We start from the raw sequence: 13448 nt of genomic DNA, 5'->3' as shown, positions 1-13448 counted from the left end.
GGCAAGGAAAAGTCCAGCCCAGACCTTGGAAGGAGACAGGAGGAGGACTAAAATTGGAATGCTTTATGGAGATAGGCACAAACATCTCCCTTTCAGCCATCTCGGCACATTTCAGGGGACTCCATGAGTCATGGTGGACATGCTTATGTCCACACAGGACTGTTATGGCCACAGGGCTTCTCACTTTTCTTGGTCGCCAACAGATCCTGCCACTTTCTATCTGGATTAGATGTGTAGGCAGGGAAACTGTGGCGGAGATGCATGTATAGGTAGATTTGTCTGATGGCATGAATGTGAACTGATGTACACTGTTTCAGCTTGCTAAAGCGATGGAGGCGTTTGGGAGGCTTGCAGGTCACAGACCTGGTAATGACCTCTGCAAGGCCAGGCGACTAACTGGGGGCTCCCCTGGAACATGCCCGAGATAAAAATAGTAATCTGTGAACTCAAATCTGTAGGAACAGCAAGGGCTACAGCACGCAGCGACCGCCGACAGTGAGACCGAGACATGGTTCTCGTGGCCTCCATCTTTGGGAGTCCTGCCACAATCCCAGGAGATGCAGCTTTGAGGGGGTCTCACAGCCAGCGTTTTTTGCCGGCTGAGCTGCTCTTCAGCAGGCGATCTCCTTCCTCCTGCCGGCTGGAGCTCCTCTTGCTGCAACGTGGGACCGTTGTCCTGTGATTGTGTATCGCTGGGGAGACCGGCCGCTCCTGCCGCGACGCAGGCCGTGCCAACAGCTCGGTCACGGAGCCCTTCGCAGCGGAGGCCCGACCCGCCTGCGCACGCGCGGCTGCGGCCTGCACGGGCGCCCCACTGCGCGCGCGCCGCGGCCCGGGGGTGACGTCAGGAGGCGGTGCCACCAGCCCGCTCGGGGCCTCCTTTGTGCGGGGCGGCGCGGCGCGGCTGGGGCGATGCTGTCGGGGGGGAAGAAGGCCGCGGAGGCGGCGGCGGGCGGCGAGGGCGGGCCTGAGGCGCCGGTGCCTCCGCCCGCCGCCGCGGGGGCCCTGGGCTCCTCTGCCGAGAGCGGCGGGGCAGCGGAGCGCACTCCCCGCAAGAAGGAGCCGCCGCGGGCCTCGCCCCCGGGCGGTCTGTCCGAGCCGCCGGCCGCCGGTGCCGCCCCTGCGCCCGGCGCCGAAACCACTGGCATCGCCGAGACCCCCGAGGGTCGCAGGACCAGCCGCCGCAAGCGGGCCAAAGTAGGTGTGGGGGGGCTCGGGCTCCGGGCACGGCCCCGCCGGAGCCCGCTGGCCTGGAGCCGCGGGGGCCTTGACGGGCGCCGCGGCCTCGGGCGGGACGTGCTCCGGCCGTTGGGCTGCCAGGCCCCGCCCCTGCTCGGGGCAGATCGCGCAGCCCGGGACGGCTCCCTGGGAAAGGGCCGGTGGGACGGGCGGCGGGCCGGGTGCCCCCGGGAGCGCTCCCTGCCGGAGGGCGCTAGGCTGCGCAGGCTCCCCGGCCTGATCGGGCTTTACCGGGCGGCGCTGGTGTGTGGGCTGCGGGTGCTGCCCCGGGGAGGCGAGTCCTCCTCCAGGATAAACATGCAGATGTGCAGGAAGCTAATGCGGATTAAGGTCTCATATTGTCACAGCTCACCTTCGTAAGGTCTGGGGAGAACTCGTGCACTTTCACAAAGGAGAGCGGTCTGCAACAGTCCTCGGAATTTTGTAGGGCTTCCTGGTTAGATACTGAACAGTACAAAAAAAAAACTACCCTAGCATTGCACCTGAGTTCTTATGATCTTACGTTTTCATGAGCACATTCATGTTGTTACTAATGGTATATGGATGCAGCTTCTCTTGAGGCTTATGTGCATGGAATGATGCTGGTACTGTAAGGTTATAAGGGTGATGGCCACACTCAGTCCACTGTTCTTCAGCTTCCCTCAGTAGGCATTGGAGAGCTGAGCCAATGCTGTCTTAAGGGTGAGATTTAGCAATGATATCTAAAGGCCATAATAATTTGGACCTGTGGTATGTAATTCTCATATGTTATCCTGAACATCTGAGAACATTACTTTTTTTTTTGTGAAACTTTTTCATGGAAACCTTGTTGCAGAAGACTTTGAAGATCTTGGCTGTGCCCAAAGCTGGCTGTGTTTGATATGGAAGCTGAAATTACTTTTAGGAACTCTGTCTGTTGTACTGTAGTTGTGGCATTGAATGCCTTGTGCTTCAGAGCTCTTATCTGATGTGATAAGCTGGACTGGTCCTTTGCATATAGGAACTGTTGGGGAGGTCAGTCTGGTGCATCTTTTAAACTGGAAGAGGGTAGATGTAGATTAATCACAAGGAAGAAATTTTTTACAATGGGCGTGGTGAGACACTGGAACAGGTTGTCAAGAGAAATTGTGGATGCCCCATCATTGGAAGTGTTAAAGGTCAGGTTGGACAGGGCTTTGAGCAACCTGATCTAGTGAAAGATGTTCTACCCATGGAAAGGGGGTTGGACCAGGTGATTTTTAAAGGTCCCTTCTGACCCAAAACATTCTGTGATTCTGTGATCTTCAGAGGCAGCATACCTGGGTTTTATTTGATTTATAGTGGTCTGTTAACAAGTAGGAATCAATGCACTATCTGTGGGTTGTATTTCTGTGATGTTTCTTTGCATTGACGATACCCATTTGCTAAGGGTGTTAATCTCTTTTAACACAGTATATCCCCATGCTCAATTCAGGCTAGCACAAGGTCGCCTTACTGGGAATGTTTGTGGTGTGAACTCAGTTGGGGAGGGTATCCAGGTTAAAAATAAACCTGGGGAAAAGCTTAGTTTTTTATTGGACTTGATTGTTCTCTGAAAGTTGTGCGAGCTCAAGCAGGATGGGAGAGGCTTAGGGCAGCCGCTCACTCACTCCCCCCGCCCCCCCAGTGGGGAGGGGAGAGAATTGGAAGGGTAAGAGTGAGAAAAACTCGTGGGTTGAGATAAAGACAGTTTAATAGAACAGAAAAGGGAAAATAATGATAATAAATAATGATAGAATATACAAAATGAGTGATACACAATGCAATTGCTCACCACCCGCGCTGACCGATAACCAAGTAGCGATCGGTACTTCCTGGATCACGCCTACCGTTCATATACTGAGCATGACGTCACATGGTATGGAATACCCCATTGGCCAGCTGGACTGGCTGTCCTGCTTATGTTCCCTCCCATCTTGTGTACCTAGCTCAGTCAGTAGGCACGGGAGCTGTCCTTGGACTAGGAGGGCACTTAGCAACAACTGAAAACATCAGTGTGTTATCAACATTCTCCTCATACTAAATCCAAAACACAGCACTAGGAAGAAATTTAACCCTATCCCAGCCGAAACCGGGACGGTATCCACCCCTTATTCCATACCATTTACGTTATGCTTAGGTCTCACATTTTTCGATACATTTCAATTAATCACCACTATCCTTTTTATATATATACATATATAATACATATACATACATATATACATATAATGCATATACATACATAAATATATACAAATGTCCATTGAGTTCATTTAGTCCACGACTTTGGGCTCCATCTGTCATAACAGTCTTTCAGAGCCAGAAAGATGGTGTGTGGTGTTGGGCTGTTGCATCCTGAAGCCAGTTCTCATTTCGGTACTGCTGCGCTCGTCCAGTTCTATCATCGTTGCACTTTGCTCGGTTTCATCGGAGTTAGTTCATTCTTCGTTAATCTGGGTGATTCTCACTGCTATACCATTGATAGCAACCATAGAAATAATGATATACAATATCATATAACAATTGACATCCTAAAATTCAGTTAATTGGCTATTTTCACCCAAAATCAGATCCCCTTGAGGTATACACTGGACTTCCCCATCCTTTCTCATCACCCACCAAGTGCACCCGAGTCCTTGAGCAAAAGCAATCCCACGGATGGGTTTTCCCTTGCCAGAGGCAGGAGTAACCCAGACTGTCTTCCCTAGCATATTTCTTATGTGCACAACAGGGACTTTATCCCCCTCTACAGTACATAAGAGTCTTGATTGGGCAGGGCCAGCTCGATTAACAGACCCCCTAGTGTTGACTAACCAGGTGGCTTTTGCTAAATGTGTGTCCCAATGCTTGAATGTCCCACCACCCATTGCTCTCAGCGTAGTCTTTAGCAGCCTGTTGTATCGTTTGATTTTCCCAGAGGCTGGTGCGTGATAGGGGATGTGACAGACCCACTCCATGCCATGCTCTTTGGCCCAGGTGTCTATGAGGGTGTTTCGGAAATGAGTCCCGTTGTCTGACTCAATTCTTTCTGGGGTGCCATGTCGCCATAGGACTTGCTTTTCAAGGCCCAGGATGGTGTTCTGGGCGGTGGCATGGGGCACAGGGTATGTTTCCAGCCAGCCGGTGGTTGCTTCCACCATGGTGAGCACACAGCGCTTGCCGTGGCGGGTTTGTGGGAGCGTGATATAATCAATCTGCCAGGCCTCCCCATATTTATATTTCAACCATCGTCCTCCATACCAAAGAGGCCTTACTCGCTTGGCTTGCTTGATTGCAGCGCATGTTTCACATTCATGGATAACCTGTGCAGTAGCGTCCATGGTTAAGTCCACCCCTCGATCACGAGCCCATCTATATGTTGCATCTCTTCCTTGATGGCCTGAGGCATCATGGGCCCACCGAGCTATAAATAATTTACCCTTATGTTGCCAGTCCAGATCCACCTTCAATCTTATCAGCCTGGTCCACCTGCTGGTTGTTTTGATGTTCTTCACTGGCCCGACTCTTGGGTATGCGAGCATCTACGTGCCGTACTTTTACAGTCAGGTTCTCTACCCGGGCAGCAATATCTTGCCACAATGCGGCAGCCCAGACGGGTTTACCTCTGCGCTGCCAGTTGTTCAGCTTCCACTGCTGCAACCACCCCCACAGGGCATTTGCCACCATCCATGAGTCAGTATCGAGATAAAGTACTGGCCATTTTTCTCGTTCGGCAATGTCCAAGGCCAGCTGGATGGCTTTTACCTCTGCAAACTGGCTCGATTCACCTTCTCCTTCAGCAGTTTCTGCAACTTGGCATATAGGACTCCATACCGCATCTTTCCACCTCCGATGCTTTCCCACAAGGCGACAGGACCCATCAGTGAACAGGGCATATTGCTTCTCGTTTTCTGGTAGTTTGTTATACAGTGGGGCCTCTTCAGCACGTGTCACCTCCTCCTCTGGGGATATTCCAAAATCTTTGCCTTCTGGCCAGTTCGTGATCACCTCCAAGATTCCTGGGCGACTGGGGTTTCCTGTTCGGGCCCGTTGTGTGATCAGTGCGACCCACTGACTCCACGTAGCATCGGTTGCATGATGAGTAGAGGGGACGCTCCCTTTGAACATCCAGCCCAGCACCGGCAGTCGGGGTGCCAGGAGGAGCTGTGCTTCAGTACCAACCACTTCCGAAGCAGCTCGAACCCCTTCATATGCTGCCAATATCTCCTTCTCAGTTGGAGTGTAGCGGGCCTCGGATCCTCTGTATCCCCGACTCCAGAACCCTAAGGGTCGACCTCGAGTCTCCCCTGGTGCTTTCTGCCAGATGCTCCAGGTAGGGCCATTCTCCCCGGCTGCGGTGTAGAGCACATTCTTCACATCTTGTCCTGCCCGGACTGGCCCAAGGGCTACTGCCTGAACTATCTCCTGTTTAATTTGTTCAAAGGCTTGTCGTTGCTCAGGGCCCCATTTGAAGTCGTTCTTCTTCCTGGTCACTTGATAGAGGGGGCTTACGATCTGACTGTAATCTGGAATATGCATTCTCCAAAAGCCCACAACACCTAAGAAAGCTTCTGTTTCCCTTTTGCTAGTTGGTGGGGACATGGCTGTTACTTTATTGATCACATCCGTTGGGATCTGACGACGTCCATCTTGCCATTTTATTCCTAAAAACTGGATCTCCTGTGCAGGTCCCTTGACCTTACTTTGTTTTATTGCAAAGCTGGCCTTCAGAAGGATTTGAATTATTCTCTCCCCTTTCTCAAAAACTTCTTCTGCTGTGTTGCCCCACGTTGGGCGCCAAAAAAAGGACTGTCGTGGTTTAACCTGGCAGGCAGCCAAATACCACGCAGCCGCTCACTCACTCCCCCCGCCCCCCCCCCAGTGGGACGGGGAGAGAATCGGAAGGGTAAGAGTGAGAAAAACTCGTGGGTTGAGATAAAGACAGTTTAATAGAACAGAAAAGGGAAAATAATGATAATAAATAATGATAGAATATACAAAATGAGTGATGCACAATGCAATTGCTCACCACCCGCGCTGACCGATAACCAAGTAGTGATCGGTACTTCCTGGATCACGCCTACCGTTCATATACTGAGCATGACGTCACATGGTATGGAATACCCCGTTGGCCAGCTGGGCTGGCTGTCCTGCTTATGTTCCCTCCCATCTTGTGTACCTAGCTCAGTCAGTAGGCACGGGAGCTGTCCTTGGACTAGGAGGGCACTTAGCAACAACTGAAAACATCAGTGTGTTATCAACATTCTCCTCATACTAAATCCAAAACACAGCACTAGGAAGAAATTTAACCCTATCCCAGCCGAAACCGGGACAGTATGGTACTGTACTTATAGTGCTGTGGGATCATTATAATTTGCTTCAGAGTGGGAGTTCACAAAAGATTCTGGTGGTTCAACAGTGTGAAAAACTGAATATACTGGGCTGGATGGAATGTAAATATTTGAAAGATAGCAGATCATGGAGTGTGTTAGTGTTTGACTGATTCTAGGCTTTCCTATACATGTGCTTCCTGATGCTACATTGAATTGTGCCCATTAATGCCCCGTCTTAATGACTGAACTTCGACTCTGAAAGATTTGTCATTCTTTTGATGAGAAATGCAGAGTTGCTTTTGTCATCTCATGGTAGAAGCTGACCTGTAGGATGTTGGAGGTACACTAGCTGCTTCCTTTTTATTTTTCGCATGGCTGCATATTGTGAGAAGTACTTTTTTCCTTTCCAATAGGTGGGGAAATTCAGTAGCAATATACAAAGCTTTCTTACTTTGGAAAAAAGCTTCATTTATTAAACAGTATGAGATGCATCCCTTCTAGGTTATTTCTTGGGGTTTCCATGTTCTTGTAAGTTGGAGCGAGTCTTTTTAGCTGGTAATATTATTTATTTTTACTGGAGAATAGAACAAAACATATATGGTAATAAAGTTTTTGTTTTGGTTTGGTTTTTTTTGGTCTTGTGTTTAGCTGCTAGTGTGACCGTCCTGGAGAGGAGGCACATGTGATCCTCTGTACCAGGGCAAGATGAAATCTTGTGTACAGTTCTGGTCACCCATGTTTGACAGATAAATTTAAGTTGGAACATATGGATTGGACACAGAGGCAATTTGTTATTGCTGAGTTTGACAGGGACTTGAAGGAAGGGAAGAAAACTAGAGGGGTTAAATGATGATATAACTAATACACAAAAACTGGGCTCGATATGAGTAGATAGTTCCTACTATTGGACAGTTGGGTGCTGAGACATTTCTTTTAGTGGAGGTAAAAACACATGGAACTTGTTAAGCTGTTGAAGATTTTATAACTGGTAGCTGTAATAAGACTCTGGACAAGGTAAACTCAGGCCTTTTCTTTGAGCTGTAAGCAATTTTGTTGCTTGCAATGTTCATTTTAGTAGTGAGACTTACGGACATCATCAGTGTGTTTACCTCTCTTCTGCTTTTTACAGGTGGAGTATAGAGAGATGGATGAGAGTCTTGCAAACCTGTCAGAAGATGAGTATTACTCAGAAGAAGAGAGAAATGCTAAAGCTGAGAAAGAGAAAAAACTACCACCACCACCTCCACCAGCTCCTGCAGAAGAAGAGAACGAAAGCGAGCCGGAGGAGCCATCTGGTAAGTAAAGAGAGACCTTCTCCTCTGACACTACTTACCTGTTTTATTGCCGGAAGTTAAATGGGGTCAGGTGCAGCATCATGAATCCTGTGTCTGGTTTTGATCTGGTTTTGAATGATTGTTCTACAGTGTTTTCTTTGCTAGCCCCATATGTGGAAGGAGGGGAAAAATGCAGAAGAACAGCCTGATAAAGATGGGAATATGCATGATCTAATTCCAAACTAAGCCAAACCTCTCATACTGGATTCTCATGATCCTTACTGACTTGTCTTTGGAAGCTTATTGACCAGAGTAGCCTCTCTGGCACTTAGCTGCCACACCTGCTCATGTACCAACATTCACTTATTCCTCTGAAAGAAAAGAGGTTAGATTTACTGGGGGGGTTGCTATGCAGGAGAACAGATGCAATCTACAGTGATTCCTGTGGCTTTAAACGGTGACTCTAATCTTAAGTTCTGGTTGGATACTGTTTGCTTAAACTTCAGTGCTTTCCTCATTACCTTTGACAGAGTTGTAAAGCTTCACTTTACATTGGAAAGTTTTTTTGGTCAGTCTTATTCAGGAAGCAGCTTTTGAAATTTACAGTATTAGCAGTACCCTATCCATTCTTTACCTCTGTTGTGTTTACAGTTACCACCATTAGTTAGGTCTGGTGTTGGTGTATCACTCTACTATCTACAAAATCATGCTTTTGCAAAGTATAGCTGTCGGAGAGATTTCATGATATGTGTGTGCTAGTTGGTTTTAGGCAATAGCTGAAATCTAGTAGTTGAACTTTTGCTGGTTCATCACTGACGTGAATAACTGTTAGTCTTCAGTTCTACTGCTCTTAATTGGCTTCTTTTTGGCTGGCAGGTTTGAGAATGTAGACAACAGGACTGACGTCAGTTTGGGGATACTTACCTTCAGTTTCAGAAAATACATTAAAAGCCACAATTGTGTTTTATCTCTTAGGATTTGCCCCTGTAATCTCTCTTCAGTTGTGGCTGTTGGCTTCTGGCTTGATACAGGGATACTATAGCTCATATGCTTGACTGAAATATTTGCAATGATAAAAATCCTTCCTGCCCCTAGTTGTAGCTGATCTTTCAAAAATGGAATTTTAATAGGTATAATTAAGCAAGTATCTTAAGTTTACTATGTAATTTAGCTTAGACTTTGGGTTTAATCCTTGAGACCTAATATTAATACACTTCTGATATTTCCCAGATGCCATTTTGTGCCTCTAAGAATGATTTTTGAAATCAGTTTGAGGCATAATCAGTGAAGTACAGTGTTTTATCCCATGAAGGAAGAAACATGGAAGATAGGCAGTGATAGACTCATGCTATTCTATACACACAACAGTCTGTTAAGCAGTTATTCTGCAAGCACTATATTTAGTCGTTTAAATACAACCAATTTTAAAACAGGCTATATCTAGCTGCCTAGAAATAAGTAGATTTCAGGTCATCATATCCGTTCTTCATTCCTAGAAATCCTGTGATATGCATGAAGCAGTGATGTAAGAAGATGACAAATTTTTCAGTTGTCATTCCATAGCTAGTCTTGCTGTATTTTTAAAGGCTTCTGAAACTATATACATTGGTGGATCTCTCTATCTTTGTCTTTATTAATGCAGGCGTCAAGAGCATCAGGTCATCTTATGCTGGCTGTTAAAGTGCATTGAAACTTCTAATTCAAACAACCGTTAGCAGGAAGAGCCATGGAGTCTGCTGTATATAGAAGCAATGTTTATAATTGAGGTTTTCTCTCCTGTCACTTCTTTGAAGCAAAAGTATAAGTGTTCAATAAGACATATTAAATAGGACAGTAATACTAGAGCAGGATTGCATATTGAAAATTTAACAAAATACAAGAAGTTAGCTTGTGTATTACTGTTAATTTATTCTCATTGCAGACCTTAAGAATTTCCTTTGTATGTTTAAAGCCTGCAAAAACATGGGTAATGCAGTAGAGGCGTAAAACTGTCATGTTATAGGTTATGACCTTTTGTGTTGAAAAGCCTAATTGTGCAAACTTAAAAAATGTAATAGTGTTAGTAGCTAGTATTTCACTAGTCTGTCCTCACAGACAGTTCACAGTAGGAGGAGATTACTAAGTATCACACTATAGGTGACAGAGAAATGCTGGTCTTATTTGGGGTGGATTCCCTTAATGTGTTCAGATGTCGGGAATTCCAGATGTTTTGGCTGTGCAGATTGTTATAGTCTGGATTCGCAAGATTTACTGCATGTTGTTGCAGAGCAGTTTTAAAAGGCGTAACAGTATTTCATGATTAAGATAATTTCCTTAAAGTGTCTCTCCTCTTTTTTACTTGAGAAGTATTGTCTGATAGCAAAAAGCTTCCAAACTCACTTTCACTGCTGAATGACATTTGTGTTCTTGTTTGCCAATATCCCTTTTGAAATTAAGGAGCTCGCCTCTTTCATTTTTCTCCTCTAAGGATCTTTATTGTTTGCCCTCACTAAATTGGATTTTAATTTTTATAACTTTCTGAAGATTTTCTTTACCAGCTCCTGTCTTTTTAGTTTTGTCAGTATTCTTACTTTGTGGTAATCTTATGTTTCTAGCTGCTGTTTTCCAAGGAAGTCTGAGATTGAATATGATCCAGATTAACATCAAATGAATAGTCAAACTTAGTGGTGCTCTGTCTCTGTCTTTCATCTGACTTGTCTGTTTTCCTAATTAAATTCAGTACTCAGTGATAATAGTGTGACGCTATTCTTTATTTTAAGACAGTGGATGATTGTATGAAGTGGACTCCTTTGTAGACCTTCTTCCTGATTGCTGTTCAGCTCATGGTCCATTACTCTGTTGCCTTGAGCCTTTCAGCAGATTCTGCTCCTGCACTTGTTGTGTTTAGCTGCAATAATTTGATGTTAACATGGATCAGCAATTTGCTTGCTGTTTTTGTTCCTTTGCAGCTGGAACATGACTTTCTTACGGGGAAGGAGAGGCAATCTGCACTAGCAGGCCTTGTTTCCACACTTCTGTACTCAGACTAGGTAGCATTTAGAATTGTGTCCGAGCAAGCAGTAATAGCGATGCTTTTTTTTGACCTAACGTTTAAAATGGTTTAGCTGTTACTAACAGAAGAGGAAAATACTGATTCCGGTTTTTTAAGTAAACCGAGAGCAGTTTTGTCCCTCTACTCATTGTCAGTGCTAATTCAGGTATAATGAATGCCACAGGCTGATGTCAGCATCTTTTCAATTTCTTAACTTACGGAAGGCACAAGTGTAACTTTTCCTGCAAATTAATGGCCTATTCTGGAGTGTAAATACTAATGTTTGAGTTGTGTTAGTCTCTCCCAGAATGGAAGCAGGTCTTGTAATGTTCCCAGCAAAATAAAATACTTGCAGTGTAGGTGACGTGAGGAATTTTCTCTTGCTATTGCAGATATATTAGTTCATAGAATCCTGACTTTTGGACTTCTGAGACCTGTCAAAATACAGTTATTTGTCACAGTCTCTCTTGTGAGTTTCTGAACTTTCCTGCTGGTAGATTGATTATATAAAAGTACTGATTATTGCTCCTCTACTGTAGCTGAGTAAAAATGTCTTTCTTTTCAGTTCCTATTTTATTTTATCTGTAGATGTGTAATGTTACAGCATTCCAGATGTTAATCCAGGTTATTGAAGCATGAAAACGTTTGGTTCACTTTCTGTGTCTTGCTTTAGGGGTTTAAATTTGTAGTTCAGTTCTTTTAAGTTAGTGTATCCTCTAAGAGCCTCAAATTACATTCTGGCAAAATTGTCCACCCAATCCCAAACTCTAAAGAGTAATCTTAACAATTGTATCTTCAGCCTCAGGTTAGACCTTATTCTTGCCTGTTTGGAGATGACACCTTGAGCATTTGTGCTCTAGGAAGTGACTGTTCCATTTGCTACCTTGACCTCAGCAGTTTGTTTCAGTGAGGGTTTGTGGACTTTTGAAAACACCCAATTTGCTGACTATTGAAGCACTTGGTTTGAAGGAGCCTTGGTACAAGGAGCAGCTAGCCGAACAGTGCTTGGCCGTCTTGCTAGTGTTCGACAGCTTCCTGCTCTCTGGAGGTGACAAGACTTTACTCAAACAATTGACTGTGGAATAGTATCTCTTAGAGCTAAACTCGGAGCTAGCGTCTCCTGTGAAGATTAACAGCATGTGAGGTGACCTATATTAGCTTTGTTCCTGCATACGTTGCAGCTGTATCATCTCTGTTCTAGAAATGCTCTGTTCCTGGTTGTGTTGTGGTCCTGTTATGGCTGCTGTTTAGGGCTTACATGCAGGCTAAGGTAATTTTGAGACTTCTTCCGATCTTTCAGATGAGTGCTTTGCCTTTCCTCACATTTCCAGCCCTGGATACCTTGAAAGACTGATGTCTTTCAGTGCTGGATATTGATCACATTACTGATCAATGGTATTGATATGTTCTTGGCTTCAAAGGTGGTCTTGGTGTATTAGAACATTGTTGATGTATCAAGGGCACTGAAGCCAAAATAAGTGGTCTGAGCTTTTAAAAAAAAGTTCTGTCATCAAGCTTCAAGGAAGGGTTTATGGCAAAAAAAAAAAGAACGGGCTCTTTTGAAAGTAAGAGGCTTTTCAGAATGGTTCAAACTATCCCCTTGCATATGGGGAGACTCGGGAGTACCAAGGGCAAGATTATCAAATTCTTACGGTTTGAGATCCATAGAATCTGATGGTATTCATCCACCAGATCTTGGCAGTAAGAAATGTAATCTTATTATTCAAATCTTAGCCATTAATGAAGTTGATCATAAGTATTTAGCCACCAGGAATGCTACATATTGTGTACTTCTTTATTTCCCATAAAGTCTGATGTAAAGCGTTCCAGTAACACGGATAACACTTTAGAAGACCACAGAACCTAGGTTCCAGAAGATGGGATTCTCAGAAAATGGGTTTAGTTAGTTGGTGAAATTTAATACATAAAACGCCAACTGCCGGGCCTTTATGTCCACTATGGTTTAACTTATGGAGTAAGGTCCCTGAGTTCTCCTCTTTCCTTCCACAGGGCAAGCAGGAGGACTTCAAGACGACAATTCTGGAGGGTATGGAGACGGCCAAGCATCAGGTGAGGGTGGCGTTTGATGCTTGCCACTTAGTAGCAAGAGCCGCCAAGTTAGGGATTGATGCTTGCAAGTGCGCATGGGTGTGTTTGTCCAGAACTTAGCAAGAGATACAGGAGTTGTTTACCCACCTGTTAAAAAAGTGAGGGGTATTTTCAAATTTCAGTTGAGGTCTGTACCAACTGCGGAAAAGGACGCTAACCTATGTTGAAATGCCTCAGGCCGATCTCTCATCCCTCCACTCCTCTCCATGTTTAGAGGAGTCCAAATGTGCAAAAAGATACTTCTTACCTAGCCAGTTTCTACCACCTAGAATGACACAGAAAGCCCTGGGCTTCAGCACAGTAGACCTTTTTTGTTATTTGCTGAAGAAACATAGTGTGGAGTACCTTTTTGCTCCTTTGTTTTTGTTTTTTCTTTTGAAAGGTTTGTGTTTGAGCTGTGTGCCAGTCGTTAGCCCAGGAGATTTATCTTTTGGGGAGATTCATAGTCTGCTTCTCAGTGGACTGGATTGTGAGTTGCATTCGCCATTTGACCTAAGTACTGAT

The 13448-nt window shown here is 45.2% G+C and overlaps 1 protein-coding gene across 8 annotated transcripts in view; it reads left to right on the top strand.

Annotated features, from left to right (window-relative positions):
• The first annotated feature begins 891 nt into the window (after positions 1-891).
• The window catches only part of KDM1A (lysine demethylase 1A), a 59977-nt gene continuing 47420 nt past the window's right edge, over positions 892-13448 (top strand). For 7 of the 8 annotated variants that reach the window (XR_012677260.1, XR_012677261.1, XR_012677263.1 and 4 more), the window contains exons 1-3: positions 892-1197; positions 7660-7825; positions 12846-12905. Coding sequence is in view for 4 of the 8 variants with exons in the window: in XM_075173812.1 (XP_075029913.1) it covers positions 913-1197; positions 7660-7825; positions 12846-12905 (511 nt within the window). In the remaining 4 variants the exon portion in view is untranslated. The remainder of the gene's footprint in view (positions 1198-7659; positions 7826-12845; positions 12906-13448) is intronic. The other variant, XM_075173811.1, reaches the window with a different exon arrangement.

Source organism: Calonectris borealis, chromosome 25 (genome assembly GCF_964195595.1).
Source record: "Calonectris borealis chromosome 25, bCalBor7.hap1.2, whole genome shotgun sequence".
NCBI classification, from domain to species: domain Eukaryota; kingdom Metazoa; phylum Chordata; class Aves; order Procellariiformes; family Procellariidae; genus Calonectris; species Calonectris borealis.
Note: the sequence above shows the minus strand (reverse complement) of the source record. Positions and strands in the feature narration are given on the sequence as shown.